This window comes from Sebastes fasciatus, chromosome 6 (genome assembly GCF_043250625.1).
Source record: "Sebastes fasciatus isolate fSebFas1 chromosome 6, fSebFas1.pri, whole genome shotgun sequence".
Taxonomy (NCBI): domain Eukaryota; kingdom Metazoa; phylum Chordata; class Actinopteri; order Perciformes; family Sebastidae; genus Sebastes; species Sebastes fasciatus.
In genome coordinates this window covers 33,047,586-33,064,650 of record NC_133800.1, presented here as the reverse complement: position 1 = coordinate 33,064,650, position 17,065 = coordinate 33,047,586, and the positions used below count along the sequence as shown (strand labels likewise).

The following is a 17,065-nucleotide window of genomic DNA, read 5'->3' as shown; positions in this document are numbered from 1 at the left end:
CCAGTAACATCCATCTGCCATCAAACCGAAACCTTACCGAACCCACAAGTTAAAACTAACATTAAAATAATCTTCGTCCGTCTCGCTGGGTGGGCCAAATAAAAGAAAACCCCTCAGTGAAGTCGATCTCCTTTCGCTTAGTGGTCGCCATTTCACCACAATCACTTGTAAAGCGTGGTTCGGTGGGGGGGGGGTGAGAGTGAGCGGGCGGGGCGGCAGGGCGTCAAACCCAAAAAGCTCCGGCGCTGCGAAGGAGAACACACAATCTTTAAAGTAACGACAGGACTCCTGTGACGTGATTTTTCAACAGTTGCTCCGTTTCCTCGTCGTCATTTTTTTTTTCTTTTTCAGTTTCACGATGAGCAGGTGGGTGTGTGTGTGCACGTGAAGGAGGCGAGAAGGGTGGAGGTGGAGGTGGAGGTTTTTCTTTTTTTAATGGGGTCTGGGAGGGGAGGGCGGGGTGGTCGATGGTCGTCGCTCCACGCAGTTCATTAAAGAGCATTCCAAGGTCAGGAAAAAGAAAAGAGCAGCGTCACTCCCATCCGTTGTCCTTGATCATGTGAGCCAGCTCGATGATGAACTTTCCCTCTTTGTACTTTTGACTGCTCTCAAACGCGTGTTCCTGTAAAAAAGCAACAGAAAAGAGAGAAAAACTTTAGTTACAAACAGCGGTGGAATGTAACTAAGTACATTTACTTTACAAATTTAAAGTACTTGTACTTCACTTGAGTAATTTCATGCCCTTGTATACTTCTACTGCTCTACATCTCCGACGGAAATATTGTGCTTTTTACTCCACTACATCTACAGTATATGACAGCTTTAGTTACTGTTTACTAGACTGTATATATGAAGTGGACGTAGTCACCGTGGCGTCACCCATTGGTTTATGGACTACGGTTTTGAAGCCTCGAGTTTTGGCATTTTGGCCGTCGCCATCTCGTTTTTTTGGAACCAGAAGTGACACGAGAGGGTGGAGCTAACGGTGCCTCGAAATGAAACTCGTGAGCTCGTGTTTACAACATGGGAAGTCGTGTACACGTTAGGCTTGGCGTTCAAGTAGTTAAATCCTAAAGAAAACCGCACTAAGCAACGACAATATTAACGTTACTGTCGGCGTCTAGAAGCTACAGAGGCTAACAATTTAGAAAGTTAGCCAGAGGGTAATGCGGGAAATGTAAAGGCATAATGACAGAGGACAAAGATGAGGCCGTTGGGAATATAAACATTTTCCTCAGACGTATTATAAAATTACAAAGTAAAACAATATACGACTAAAATTACAATAAATGTATTTGTTATGTACCGAAAAGTGAACTTCTATGAGGGTGAAAAGAGGTGTTGCAGCACAGCAGGTAGGAGAAAACGAAAGTGTTTTTTGAACATTAAAGCATGTAAACATCTTCTAGTAGAAACCCTAAATACAAGGATGCACCTGGAAAGAAGCCTAGTAGGTCCTCTTTAAGTAAATTATGCAGAAAAATGCATTTACAACACTGCAGAGGAGGCAAACATCATAAAGTAAATACGCAATAACTCAGCAGTGAATTTGATTTTGAGTCAAAACAATTCTCTGGCCTCATTATTATCTGAGAAAAGCAGGAAGTTTAGAGACGCAGAGTAAAACTGGAAATTAAGCTTTCCTCTAGTGACCAAATCACCTCTTTGAGTCGTCTTAACTTCCTGTCTGACAACACATCTCCTGAAGTGCCGGATGATTTCCGTCATGCATCTCCCAGTCCTGCTGAGCTTCGGGAGAATCAGGATGTCGATGTGCGTCCGTGACTTTGATTATTTGCTCAGCCTGCTTTGCCTTGTAAACCAGCTCCGCTCCGCTCGCGGGGCCTTTGTGAGACTCTCTAATTGTTTTTGTCACTGAAGGAGCGGCTTTAAGTGAGTCCCTGTCTTATACTTTGTTCAGTTATTTTACACCCTTCTATAGTCTTTTCAGACAATTACCGGGACAAGCCTCTTCAAAATGGCCTGACATTTAATCACTGTAGACTCTCAGAGGTACCAGTCTGGCTGTCTGCAGCCAACCTTTCGGCACTGTAATTATCTCGCGCGCTAGGAGACCACAGAGTGCTCAATCTCTGAGCCTAAATACAACCCTGAGCAAAAAAAACCTGCCACCATGGCTTTAACAAGCAATGCTTTAATGAGAGCAACCTTGTTCCTTTGACCTGTAATTGCATAATTTGTCTTTCAAGCCAAGAAAGTTGCACAACAACGCAGCGGCGGGCGTTAAGCGGTGCATCAAGAAACATTAAGATGGTGTAAAAAAGGGCTGAGGGTGAGACTTACATATTTCCAGCCCAGGGTGGTTTTACAGTTTTCACAGTAGATATCAGCCACAGCATGTAAACCCGTGAGGAGAACCCGCTCCTCAGCTGGCCCGCAGCCGACATTCACCCTGCAGGGGAGACAGGAAGTGGAGAGAAAGGTCACGGAGGGCGCTGCAAGAAAGGCTCAAATCTGTCACTTTAAGGAGCAGTGTGTAGGATTTAGTGGCATCTAGTGGTGAGGCTGCAGATTGCAACCGACTGAGTATCCCTCCGATCACTCCTCCAAGTGTAGCGGAGAACTACGGCGGCCTTCAGGTGAAAACATAAAGGTCTCTCTCTAGAGGCAGAGTGGTTTGTCCGTTCTAGGCTACTGCAGAAACATGGCGGACTCCGTGAAGAGGACGCGCTCCCTATGTAGATATGAAGGGCTCAATTCTAAGCTAACAAAATGTCTTCTTAGTTTCAGGTGATTATACACTAATGAAAACATTCCCCGACATTAATGTACTAATTATTAAGTTATTATAATAAGTTATTATTAAATTGGAGACTAAAAAATTCAATAACATCAAAACTGGAGATAAAAATGGGAGAAAATTAGGGCTGAAATATTAAAATATTTAACCCGATTAATCGCAAATAAATTTTTTTCTGTTGAAGATGTCCCTTAAAAGGAGATTTGTCAAGTATTTAATACTCTTATCAACATGGGAGTGGACAAATATGCTGCTTTATGCAAATGTATGTATATATTTATTATTGGAAATTAACTTAACACAAAACAATGACAGATATTGATCCAGAAACCCTCACAGGTACTGCATTTAGTATAAAACAATATGCTCAAATCATAACATGGCAAACTGCAGCCCAACAGGCAACAACAGCTGTCAGTGTGTCAGTGTGCTGACTTGACTATGACTTGCCCCAAACTGCATGTGATTATCATAAAGTGGGCATGTCTGTAAAGGGGAGACTCGTGGGTACCCATAGAACCCATTTACATTCACATATCTGGAGGTCAGAGGTCGACGGACCCCTTTGAAAATGACCATGACAGTTTTTCCTTGTCAAAATTTAGCGTAATTTTGAAACGTTATTTGGCCTCCTTCGCGACAAGCTAGTATGACATGGTTGGTACCGATGGATTCTTTAGGTTTTGTAGTTTCATATGATACCAGTATCTTCGCTCTAGCTTTAAAACTGAGCCAGTAATAACCCTAATATCACAAGTTGTGTCAATGTGCTTAGTCCCAAAAAGTTGACATTTCTTTACCTGACAACAGTGACATTTTCTGAGCTTATCTCATCTGATATATCCTCAGATAACTGTCTTTCAAAATGGAAATACTGCCAATACTTTATTTATGTGATCAGAGAAATAGTTTTTTTTTTTTTTTATTCTTTCGTATGCTCGTAATTTCTGTCTTGTTAAAGATTACACTAACAACACTCCCTCCCGGTAAACACTGTACTGCTGATTAGCTTTTAATTAAAGGAAATGCCGCAGATAAATAAACAATGGGTTATATGTAAACAAGTCTGCAAAACTTTAATTTTCCCACCAAAGTAAATGACTTTACACTATCTTTTTTTCTTCTTTTCACCTTTAAAGCACCATAACTCTTGCTCACTGGGTTTCAGGAGCTCTCACGTTGGGCATGATTGGAATGATTTATTAGGACTCTGGAGTCTGTGGAGAGCTTCTTTATTCTATTCACTCTGGCAGGCAGGAACAATGTAATTCAGAGTCGGGTGGCACGAAGCAGCTGCACCGTGACACCTGAAAATGTCTCAGACCTCTGGGGGAGAGAAAACTTCTGTGTGGTTCATGAAGACTGAGAGCCAAGACCCAAAAGCCAACCAAGCAAGAAATAAACCACTAAAAGTGGCTCATGGGTTTAAAGAGATGGGTGTTAACCAGCGGCTGCTGCTGGAGCATCCACTGACATCAACGCTTTCTAGATCCAGATTTCAACAGCATATTATTGGCTATATTTTAACATGTAGTTAGGACCTGATTCACATTCAAATATAGTTGTTTAATTGCGGTTGAAACATTATTAAACATATTATATAACGTTGACTTCAGCCTGGTTTTAACCCCCTGAAACCCCAATACCGACCGACTTTACTGTCTTTCAGAGGCTGTAGCAGGTTCAGTTTTGCTAGCTATCTTGTTGGGACTAAGAACTCCGCCAAAGAGAGGTGGTCTACCGTTGGTTTTAAGCACGCTGTTTTCCAGTTTGCGTGTGTTGTTACTCCCACAGGATGAAAACACGCCACGCCAACAACATCGTTAGCAGCGGTGCGCTGATAAAACGACCCCCCGGTGACAAAGAGGCGATGGGATGCAATGTGTTTTTTTTTCCGAGGAGAGGAGCTTTATTCACTTTTTATTCTATTTCATTGATTTTATTTTTTCCCCCCTCTCCTGGGTGTTTATATGGGGGTAGGGAGAATTTGGACAAAAGCATCTGCTGAGTGTATCTAATGTAGTGTGATGTGTTTGTTGAAACGGATAATCGAATACGACTACTGGGAATAAAATCAGCAGTAAATTCTGCGGTAGTGGGCTGTGAACGCACCCCTTGTTTTTCAGTTTTTTATATGGTTAGTAAAGGTGTTTGTGGCTCCATCTGCCTGGACATTGCTCTACAAGTTGTGTTCAAATATAATGTTGACCTGTATTAGCAGTCAGCGGCCGTAAACAGCTATGCAGTGGAGAAATATTATGGAGCTTTTTTTTCCCAGCAGAAGAACAGCCACAAATTCTCAGACTGACCAAACACGGTCCAGCAATATAGTAGATCATGGAATACACATCTGTGACCATTTTGAGACTAATTTCACTTCATTAACAGCTGCACAGAAAACAACAGTGTGACAGCAAAGCAGCAGGTTTAGGTGAAGACGGGACGGTTGAACTCTGATTTAAGCTCAAACAAAAGCACAGTGTGAACACGTTTTATGACTTCGACCAACAAATGAGCTTCTTGTTGGTCCCTGTAACTTTTATTTACAAGCCCCAGATCACTTGTAAATCACACACTGAATAAACCAAAAGCACAAAAAGAGCAACAAGTCTTCCACTAGAGTTGTTCCGATACCAGTATTGGAAATGCATCCGATACTGCCAAAAATGTGGGCTCAGGTATCGGCGAGTACGCCAGTCTACGCTGAAAAACATCAGCTTGTTTAACCAGAAATCAATTCTTCTTCTTCGCCACTCCAAAACAGTAGCCTTCACTGTGCTTTCGCTCTAGATGTATCATGGCTGCCGCTGGCAACTACTGCTTTAGAGCAGCGAAGAAGAACTGATTGCAGATCATTTGTCACATGATGATAGCAAACAACAACAGTGTGGAGCTAGGGGAGAGTGTAACGGCAGTCAGAGAGAGGAAAAAGTCTCAGTAGAAGTAAAACAGCGACATGTGCAGTATGTAAGGCTTCCGTTTCGGGCACTAGTGTTGCCATTAGGGATGCTAATTTTGAATTTTTTTTCTTAACCGATAACCGACCCTCGTTAACCGATTATTAACCGTTAGCCGACAAGATTAGTGCGTCGCATGCAGCGGTGCGCCAGCTGCAGTGTATGTGAGTCACCAGTTCAGCTGTGTGTCTGCTTGGCGTAACTTTACCAAGTGTCCTTCGAACCGTGTGTGTGTTTTTGTTATGTTAGCAGCTGCAGCGTTGCCGGTGGCTTCGTGCTCGCCGTTGTCACACACATACAGTCTGTCAGGGCGGCGTAACGTTAGCGAGTGTTCGACAGACCGTGTGTGTGTTGGCGGTGAGTGTGGGGTTGTTGGTGGCGTTATAGCTGTGGAAGTAGCTGTAGCAGGGTGTTTGCAGTTAATTTGTCGGTGAATATATGCTACAACTCCTCAAGACTGGAGCCAACTTCCTGTATCTGTAACTCCGGCTCAGACTCTCTTAAGGTGGGCTGTTAAGGTGGAGCCGCTTTTCTTCTTAAAGCTACAAGCCGCTCCTCTGGGTTTTGCTCAGCCTTTAAATTAATCTTTAATATTTCGTTTAACCGATAGCATTAATTGGTTAAAATTCTGAACGGTTAATTATTAACATCCCTAGTTGCCAATTTCAACACCAGCAATCTTATAAAACATTTGAAGATACGTCACGTGAATGAGCAAAACAACTTCACCGATGCAAAGTGGGATAAAAAGGACGAACCGCAGCAGCAAACGTTGGAAACTGCATTACAACGACGACGAGATAAATTCCACAAACATAGCCCAAAAGTGACGAAGATATTATATTTATCACGCTGGTATCGGATCGGTACACAGTATCGGCCAATACCGCAAGTTCAGGTATCAGTATCAGGAAGGAAAAAATAGTATGGGAACATCTCTGGAGGGAAATAAATGAGGTGAATTGTAGGTGTGTGGTGTGTCTCATACTTACACTGAATTAAACAGATAGGCTCTTCCTTGACTGCCTTGAAATGACTGAAACGAGAAAGAGAGAGAGAGAAAACCATGTAAGTAGACAATACAGAGCTGCACCACATCGCTGAGTACAAGAATGTCAGCAACTGACGCCCTGGGGTGCTTTTCTCCCAGTAACTGCTGTGCATACTTGCTCCTCCACCTTGTCAAGGTTCCCACACACACACAAGTTTGGCTGGAGGTAAGAAATAAAATGAGCCCGTCTATCATCACCATGTAACTTTAATGACGACGACAGGGATGTTGTTGTTTCTTGAGAACTGAAGTTGTATTTCCTTGTTACTAATTGTTACATCAGGGCAGAAAACATTAACTCAAATTTAAATTTTGTACTTAATTTGTTCTTAAGACAATCATGTGAAAAGCTGCTGGTGTTTTGGAAATTTACAGACAGATGGAAAGTTGATGGAAGAAAGAGGCTGCTGGTGTGTTTTACATAAAGCTCTTTGCCAAAATCAATGAGATTACATAAAAGTCTAGATAAAAATCTACCAAGAGTCACATTTTTCCCCCCGAGTTTTCCCTGCTGCAAAGACGTCAGGCTCCGTTGTTGACACTCAGCGTTACAGATATTCAGAACAACAAAGCAGCTGTTAGAGCAGCTTCTAACAGCCGATAGAAGAAGAGACTTTAATGCCTGAACAATGACGACAATCTGAGCTTTCTGAGTGAAACATCAATAAACACAGAGCCAAGATATAGTGGGATATTATGTAAACTCTACACACACACAGACAGCTGATTACGATACTGAGCCCTGATTTAATGATTTAAAACATCCCCATCAACCCCAAAGGAGTAAATACTGAAAACCTGTGAGCTTGAATGCATGGAGGAGTAAGTTATGTTAAAGGTCCCCTGTGGAGTTTCCTTCTAAACAAACACTGTTCTGTTTACTTTCTCACCAAAATGTTGTGTCCTTAAGGCGCATAAAACATGTATTTCCTTCCAAATGAGGCTGGAATTAAAGAGACTGTATGTCATTTTTTACACGTATAAATCTTTTTTATTGCCAATGTGTGAACAGGTTGTAACCTGACCTGAAATATGAGACATTCCGCGACTTTCTGGGATTCCTCTCTCAGCCTGTAGACTGCTTTTAATGTGAAGAACCCGCGCCCTCATCTAACGGATGTGATGTCATGCGCGCTCGTAGCCGTCGCTAATGTTCGGTTAGAAATGAGTCCCCTAACGCCAACAAACGACCAGCCTCCACCACAACTCAGAGTCCAACACAAACTCCATGGACGCACAAAAAAAACCAAAGTTATATCCAGTGAAGCCCGTCTTGCATTCGAACACACCGCAAAGAATACAGCTAAAACCAGGCCGACAGACGCTCACCGACGGCCCCAAACTGTCCGACGGCCGACCATCGACTTGGTGTGTCGGGACCTTTATGCTTTTGTGCTTTTCTCCTTTCCTTTAGTGTGATATATATATATATATATATATATTTTTTTTTTGTGCATGTAAAAGGTCTGCAAAGTTACAAAGTCCAGGCCAAAGGGAGTTACTCTTCCTTCACAGAAACACTGCTCCTGAAATGCCTTGCTTCAAGTCCCGCCTTTTCTTTCGTAACATGGTGATGTCACCAAGTAACACACTTTGCGTAGCGGCTACTTTAGCACGCCCTCAAACAAAGCTAGTTCGAGCAGAGCTGGAGCGGAGTCTGAAGAGATTGATTCGGTTGACCAATCACAACAGAGTGTGCCAGCTGACTCAAACAGAGCGTTTCAGACGGAGGGTGAAAAGAGGAGCAGCAGCACAGCCGGTATGAGAAACATAAAGCGTTTTTGTAATATTAAAGCAGGTAAACATGTTCTAGTATGCACCTGAAAATGAGCATAATAGGGCCTCTTTAAAATAAGGCAGTTTTCTACCCTTTATTTTTTCCTGCTTTTTCAAACTAAACCTGAAAAATTACTACAATCACATGTATGAAATGATAATAAAAAGATAAATAAGTTAATGCTAGGGCTGTCAAAGTTAACGCAATAACGCTTTTTTTTATTGGATTAACGTGACTTGCAATTTTGAGGTTGTAGCAGACTCTGTTTTAAAGCTCGAGTACTGACACTATATGAAACTAGAAAACCTAAGGAACCCATTGGTACCAACCATGTCATACCAGCTTGTCGGTAAGGAGGCTATATATCGTTCCAAATGTATGCTAAATGCCCTTGACCTCTGACCTCCAGATATGTGAATGTAACCTGTGAGGGTTTCTGGACAATATCTGTAATTATTTTATGTTGTTAATTGATTTCTAATAATAAATATATACATACATTTGCATAAAGCAGCATATTTTTCCACTCCCATATTGGTAAGAGTGTTAAATACTTAATCTCCCTTTAAGGTACATTTTAATCACGATTAAATGGATTGACAGCCCTACTATAAACAGATAAATAAGTTAATACACAACACTAAACCAGTCATGTAGTGGTGATGAATGTTAGGAGGTTAAATAAAACCTGTCTTTATAAATAACCTGCTGCCCGTCGGCCGCTGAGTCCACACACGACGTTACTGTATATTAATGTAAACACGGAGCAGTAAAGCCGTCACAGTGGGTGACGACAGAGCCTGCCAGGCTTCTCTCCTCCGGCCCCGTCATCCTCGGCCCGGCAGACAGGCCCCAATCGGCTTTGCTTTTTCCATTGCAAATGAGTGCGGCAGATAAGTTTGTGGCTGCGGTTGAGGGCGCTGAGCTAATACCGCCTAATAGGAGCACCAGCTGCCTCCTCCTCCTCCTCCGCTGACCACAGCCACCACCACCACCACCGCCACCGCCGAGGCTCGGGGGACGACTTTCAGCTGCCCCGGTGTTGTCAGCATGTTTCAGAACTGGAAAAGTTTTTATTTCAGATAATAGGAGATTATTATTCTTTTCTCTGCTCCCCTCCTCTGGTCACTGTAGGTGTCTCGCTGTTACATCCTTCATTGTTTGTGTTTGAAGTAAACTCTACACACACATACAGTCCAGAACCACAAGACATGTGACCTTTAGCTGCGAGAGGGAACTAGGTCGGTCCCCGTGGAGTCAACAACAAGTCCTCTCCACAGTGTTTACAGACCAGGGAGGGGGAGAGGAGAGGGAGGAGGTTACTCCATGTGACAAGAGCTGGGTGTCATATCTGCGGCTCAGCCATCAACTTAACCGCTGGCAAAAAGAGACGGCTCCGTCTCTCGCTGCCCTTATCTGTTTCCCACAGTCTATTTTTACTTTGGCAGCGTTTTTTTGTCTCTCTCTACCCCGAGCTGCTGCACTGTACTGTAGATCACTGGGCTACAAAAAAACACCAGGAGGATGCTTGTCACATAGCCCATTAAGAATCTAACTGCAAAATCCTACAAGATCAGAAGGAAACAGTCGGATCATGTTTTTTTGGATGCAGACAGCAGCCAGACAGCTCTCGGGGCTGCACTAAAACCCTCCAGCAGACTCTCAACAATCCTATTAGACGGATTGTTTCCAAAATGTAAGAGTGCAGAGAGAATCAGATGCACGCTGGAAGTACTCCCACAGGTTTCTTTTTTTTTTGTTTCTGTTTAATAAAACATGAGCAAGCAGGGAGTGTGGTTACCGAGCTCGTTTTTCCTTTTAAGCTGCCGCAATTGCATTTGTTTTAAAACGCTTGTTTCCCCGAGAAATGAATTTCTACAAAGCAAATCTCCAAAAATCCCTGAATCCCTCTTGACCACGCGGGACTGAAGGGGAACAATACTTCGCTCAGAGAAATCCGCTCCTTCAGCCAAACACACTAAATACAAATACAAACGCCGCCGAGAGGCAAAAAAAAAGAGCTTCAGCTGCAGAGAGAGAGAGAGAGAGAGAGAGAGAGAGAGAGAGAGAGAGAGAGAGAGAGAGAGAGAGAGAGAGAGAGAGAGAGAGAGAGAGAGAGAGAGAGAGAGAGAGAGAGAGAGAGAGAGAGAGAGAGAGAGAGAGAGAGAGAGAGAGAGAGAGAGAGAGAGAGAGAGAGAGAGAGAGAGAGAGAGAGAGAGAGAGAGAGAGAGGCGAGCTCTCTGACGGTCTCACATTCAGACGAATCTGATTTCACCAAAATTCACACAAAAAGGGGGATTTCTATTTTGGCCCTGGCGAAATAAAGATTAACTTGAAGCTATTAACAAACCTGCTGAGGTCGACTTTTACCATCTGTCTCAACAGATGCCCGGCTGTGGCAGGCGAAGGTTCAACTCCAACTTAAATGCATCCTGTTAAACCTCAAAAAGCTCTATTTATATTCAATGAAGGGGAGTATTTTTAAGGATTAAACATCTGATATTTACAACCTTACACGATGTTCTGCAATACTTTTATCTAAAAAAAAGTAATGTTACATGCTGGCTCACATTCAAGCTATTTCAAAAGGAACAATCCTCCTCGATCATATGAGTAACTCACAGACATACTGTACTAGAGTAATATATAGATATACACCGATCAGCCATAACGTTATGACAGCGTGGGCACCCCGACCGGTCTGTGGCAACAAACTGCGATGCACTGTGTGTTCTGACACCTTTCTATCGGAACCAGCATTAACTTTTTCAGCAGTTTGAGCTCCAGTAGCTCTTCTATTGGATCGGACAACACGGGCCAGCCTTCGCTCCCCACGTGCATCAATGAGCCTCGGGTCTGACCCTGTCGCCAGTTCACCGGTTCTCCTTCCTTGGACCACTTTTGGTGCTTTAGTCTGACCGCTGCAGACTGGGAACATCCCACAAGAGCTGCAGTTCTGTAGATGCTCTGACCCAGTCGTCTAGCCAGCACAGTTTGGCCCTTGTCAAAGCCGCTCACATCCTTACGCTGGCCCATTTTTTCTGCTTCCAACACAAAGTTCAAAATGTTCACTTGCTGTCTAATATATCCCCCCCACTGCCAGGTCCCATTGTAACGAGATAATCCATGTTATTCACTTCACCTGTCAGTGGTCTTAATGTTATGGCTGATCGGTGTATTTCTAGAGAGATTTAACTAATGATAAACTGATAAGATGGGTCTATGTTTTCTGATGTAAACAAACGTTTTAACTTCATCAGTAAACAGTAATATCCTGGATTCATTTGTTGTCTTGTGATTAAAAGTCATGTCAATTAGAGCTGCTCAATCGATTACAATATTTAACCACGACGAATCACACGATTGTCCATAGTTAATCCAATTAATCGCAAATTATTCACACATTTTTTTATCTGAAGGAAAACAAAAAGGCAGTTCTGTCTGATTAAAGCCACATTCACCATCTTAATGTAGCATTATTGCATGATAACATTAGCACTAAACACCATTTGGCCATATACCAAAATATTGGACAAAATGTAATTTCAATCCTCCGATACTAGTTGAGATATTTCACTAGTCTGGACCAACGTGGTGGCCGACTGACTGGCATCCCATAGAGCCCCTCTGCTTGTGTGGCTACTACATATTTAATTAAACCTCGCTGACGCTTGGTTTCATTATGATATTAAAAAAGAGAGAGAGGGAGAACAGTAACAGATTGAGTGTTGTGTCACGGTTACGTCAGCCACATGTAAACCACCAGAGTCAAACTGGCCAACTTCCAGCTGGAACAAAATACCCCCAAAAGGAAATGCGTCTGTTAATGGCGAGAACAGAAAAGTGTGATCAATCCATTAGAGGGGTCTTCCATCAGCCTGATGGGTGGGACGAAGCCAAGGTGCAGAATAAAACTCTGAGCCGCCGCCGCCGCCTCCTCCTCCTCCTCCTCCTCCTCCTCCTCCTCTTCCTCCTCCTCCTCCTCAGTATTCAGGCTGCGTCGTCCCGCTCCAGGACCACATTCACACTGCAGGTCCTCTGCTCTCAAACCGCTATCTGATTTCAGGATGGGGCTCCTATCCGCTGAAGGATGTAACCCATATATCTGATAAAAATATGAAGTGACGGCGATGTGGAAAAGATGCAGCGTGCTCAGGATGACAATCACAACAGATGTCACATCTGATTTTGTGCAGACACTTCTTGCTTTCAGCGTGTTTTGGGTGATAGAAATGAAGTCAAGTCTGTTATTATGTTTTACTCGTTGGCCTTCATGCTGACAGCCGTCGTCCAGTTGACCGTACAATCATGTCTTAGGAACTGTAGCGGGACAGCGTGCATGGAGCAGATCAATAAGACTGATACTCAAGTTTACAAAGAGTGTGTGAAGGGTGCTCTTTCCAAAAACAAAAAACACAAGTTGAATTGATTATTTTCTGTGTTTGTCTGCTCTAAAGTTATCACGCCCGGCTAACTAGCTCACAGTAGTGATCTAATATCATAATATTAGCTAACTTCGTTAATCAAATAACTCAAATTTGAGGGATTACAGGTTTTGTTGGGAAAAATACTCATTTAAGGCCTTTACACACCAGGCACGTGATGTAATAACCACACAAAAATGTGAAATACTCGCCTTAGAATATTATAAGTCAAAGGCTTTTATTGTGAAAGGTAAGAACGGAAGGAGTGGATCTGATCTGCGATGCCTTTGTTAAGGTTGCAAGGAGAAATAAAGTTTGCTAATGTTGATATAAATATAAATACAGGCGCAACACAACCCGTTCCGCACAACGCATGAGACTGAGTCCACTCTGCAGAACTCTGTATGCAAAAGACTTCATATCCTGTTTATGCAACACCTTTTGTGACAAGTAAGGTCTTACGACAGACTTAAACCTCAAAACCAGTCTGGAAAATGAAACACCTTTTATACACGTCGAGTGTCAGCCGATGGATCGTTGAAAACTGAACCTAGATGCAGTGCAATCTAATGTAATGCGGTGTTGATGATTTTTAAACTATGCATTTTATCTCTTCGATGCCTTTATTGCCTCGTTCCAAAAACAAATTATGACACTTTTTCGCAGCGTAATATTTGTGTTCTGTGTGAAAGTATTCATGACAAAAAGAACAGTTTGAAAAAATATATTGACGTGCGCATTAATCGCTGTGAAAAGGCCTTAAAAATGTGGACATTCACTGCGTGGGAGCCAAGATGCTACGACATCAGAGTTTAGGCTAACGCGGGGGTTGCCAGGTCTGTGTGACAAAACCAGAACTCAGAATATCGCCCCTGCAAAACTATATACACTGCTTTTAAAGTCCAACAGCATCATTGCCTCATGTATTGTAATATCTATAACACCATACATGTTTAGTGTGTCAGCATTAAAGGCAGTTTTCCCAAAACAGGTCTTTCAACTATGTCTTAAAATGGCCAAGTTTATTTAGGTACAGTATTATAAATAAAATATAGCTCTGTGAACATGTAGACCAATTCACTGATGCACAAACTAACCTGTTGCTGCCTGGACGACATGAATGCACTGTTTTTGCGTCATTTACTGTAGTTAATGCATATACTTATAGTAAATAGGCTACACCTGGTAACACCGAGTTAACGTTAGCGGCTCTGTCCTGCTCTTTATTTGGTTTTGGGGGAAGTTTACACTCGTTAGCAACTCGTTACCGGAGATTACGTCACATTTGCCAAACACATCGGTTAATCCTCATCCTCAGATCCTTTTCTCTCTCACAGGGTTGTCATTTTAAAACCAGCCGACTGAAGACGCAACAAGAAGCCTTTAGACTTATTCATGCATGAAATTGAAAACCCATTGTTGCCAAAATTACTACACATTTTAACTGGCAAATCCGCCATTGTCAACATTATTGTAAAACATTGCATACACGCCTTCCTGTGTGGCCGTTATGCTGCTCTTTGCTGATTATAAATAGGAACGTGAGGGAAAAATGTCAGAACGTACAGACTTTCAGCTGCAGTGTGAACGCAGCCTGATTAAAGGTCCCATATCATGCTCATTTTCAGGTTCATACTTGTATTTTGGGTTTCTACTAGAACATGTTTACATCCTTTAATGTTTAAAAAAAAACTTTATTTTCCTCATGCTGTCTGCTTGAATATACCTGTATTTACCCTCTGTCTGAAACGCTCCGTTTTAGTACATTGCAATGGAATTGCAACAGAATTGCGTTGCTAGGCAACAGCTTGGGTCCATGTTTACTTCCTGTCAGCTGATGTCATTCACATACACTGCAACCGGAAATAAACTGTGGACACGTTGAGAATGTTTACGTTTAAAACTGTGAAATGGTATAAATATTGTAGATTTATGACATCACAAATGGACAGAAATCCTGACGGCTTGTTTCAAAAGCTCAGTTTCGGAATACTAGTATAGTATATGGTGTATAGTATTTCTCTGTGGATTAAGCGTTTCGATACTTTCACAGTATTTATATAGAACTTAAAGCTGCTTTATAATATAAAAGACATGAAAATGTCACTTTTTACAAAACGGGATCTTTAAGACTAAAGGTCAAGTGTGCGTGGAGCTGAAACGATTCATTAATTGATTAGTCGTTTTCAAGCAAAAACGCCAAAAACAGTGGCTTGTTTCATCCTCTTACAGTGTGAGGATTTGCTGCTTTTCTCTGTTTTATATCGTTGTAAACTGAATACTTTGGTGTTTCAGACTGTTCGACGCACAAATCAAAACATTTAAAGACGCATCGTGGGCTCTGGGAAACCGAACTGTGTTATTTTCTGACATTTTATAGACTTAACAGCTAAAGTTGATTAATAATAAAGAAAATAGTGGCCAGGTTAATAGATAATGAAAGTTGCAGCAGCCTCATTAACATCCACCATTAATTGAAGTGGAGTTTTACTGCGAAAAGAAAACTTCAGGTCTTATTTCAGAAGCCTCTCATACAGTATGTAGTTTAGTGGTTGAAGGGATGGAGAGGAGGGGGGCTGCCATACTTCCTTCTGGCCCGTATGCTCAGGTTAATCCTCTCTTTCGGGCTTCTCCATCTGCATCTTTTTGCTTGCCGGCAGGCATGCCTCGAAGACTCGGCGCATAAGCTCGAGGAGAGGGAAACAGTTTTTTTTATACCTGGCTCAGGAGATTTCCAGCATCAGCAATCTGCCAGAAGCTGCAGAGCTCCCCCAACACCTCCTCCTTTGTTGTTAACACGGCCCGGTAAACTAGTCCCCACCCCCCTTTTCTCTACTCCGTTCACAAGTTAATAAGAATTTCACATGAGATGAAAATCAAACACGGACGGGGGCGCGTGGCCCTTGGCAGCGTGGAGTGGAAAACGCCAGACTACGGTGTCATCTTCTCCTAAGTAACATAATCGGCTTAGAAGGGTTGATGCTGAGGACTGGTGATGCTGCCTCGGACGACTGAACACACAAATACTAACGAGGTGTGGCAGCCAATACAGAGCTTTATTAATAGATCTGTGGGCAGTATGGTCACAATCAATATCAAGATGTTAATCCATCTACTGTATATCAAAGATGTGGAAAATACTGTATCTGCAAAATCAGATATTTAAATGCTGAAAGTTATCTATCAAACAAATGTGCCAAATACTCTCCAGTTACAGCTTCTTAAATGTGAGGATCTGCTGCTTTTATATCATTTTAGATTGAAGTTCTGTACTGTTGTTCATTATATTCGTGATCTGGGAACTTATAATAGACATATATTACTATTTTTTTTACATTTTAAAGACTGAACATTTAATTGAATAATCAAAAAAATAATAGTAATATAGTTGAAGCCCTAAAAGTGATCAAAAACATGTTCAATGCAGTGGATTGTGTTCCACTATTATGCATTACATCAGACTAAACTCTTTACGAGTTAAAAACTTGAATGATAATTGAGTTTTTCTTGAATTATAATTTGTTGGTAATCATTAATTTGCATAAGAGAATTGTGTAAAACTTGCAGGAAGTTACAGGTTTTAAAGGAAGTTTTGAAAAGTTTCTTTAAAGTCGCATTTCTGTCAACAGTTTTAAAGATCCGATCTGATTTAGGACACTTTTCCTCACATTTCTCAGATAAATGGAGTTTATTTACAGTTTGCATTTAAAGACTGAAATACGGCATGACAGGCTAAGCTTATATTTGCTTCTTTTTTTTTTAATATCTTGATTGCTTTCTGTATCATTTTAAAGGGACTATTTTTAACTTTCAGAAATTGCTTCTTAACAGCGACACCTGTGGCCGTGAAATCAACGAAAGTCAGCGTCGAGCTTGCTCGCTCTAAATAGACATGAACGAGCATCGCTCAACATAGTGAGGCGACACATGTCATCTAAAACCACAATATCACTCTATATTTCACCTGCTTAGCAGTAATGTTAGCTGACCAGACGGAGGTCTCTCCATGAATCACTGCTGATACTGTGTTTGCTTCTACTGCCTCAGCGCAGGCTCAGGCAGCGGGGCTCTGCAGCGAGAAACTCGTCTCCCTCC

The 17,065-nt window shown here is 42.0% G+C and overlaps 1 protein-coding gene across 2 annotated transcripts in view; it reads right to left on the bottom strand.

Annotated features, from left to right (window-relative positions):
- Nucleotides 1-421: 421 nt before the first annotated feature.
- The window catches only part of LOC141769891 (protein yippee-like 1), a 38,476-nt gene continuing 21,832 nt past the window's right edge, over nucleotides 422-17,065 (bottom strand). For both annotated transcript variants that reach the window (XM_074639399.1, XM_074639400.1), the window contains exons 3-5: nucleotides 6,711-6,754; nucleotides 2,305-2,413; nucleotides 422-622 (exon numbers count right to left, since the gene is read on the bottom strand). In XM_074639399.1, the coding sequence (XP_074495500.1) occupies nucleotides 533-622; nucleotides 2,305-2,413; nucleotides 6,711-6,754 (243 nt within the window). In that variant the 3' untranslated portion in view covers nucleotides 422-532. The remainder of the gene's footprint in view (nucleotides 623-2,304; nucleotides 2,414-6,710; nucleotides 6,755-17,065) is intronic.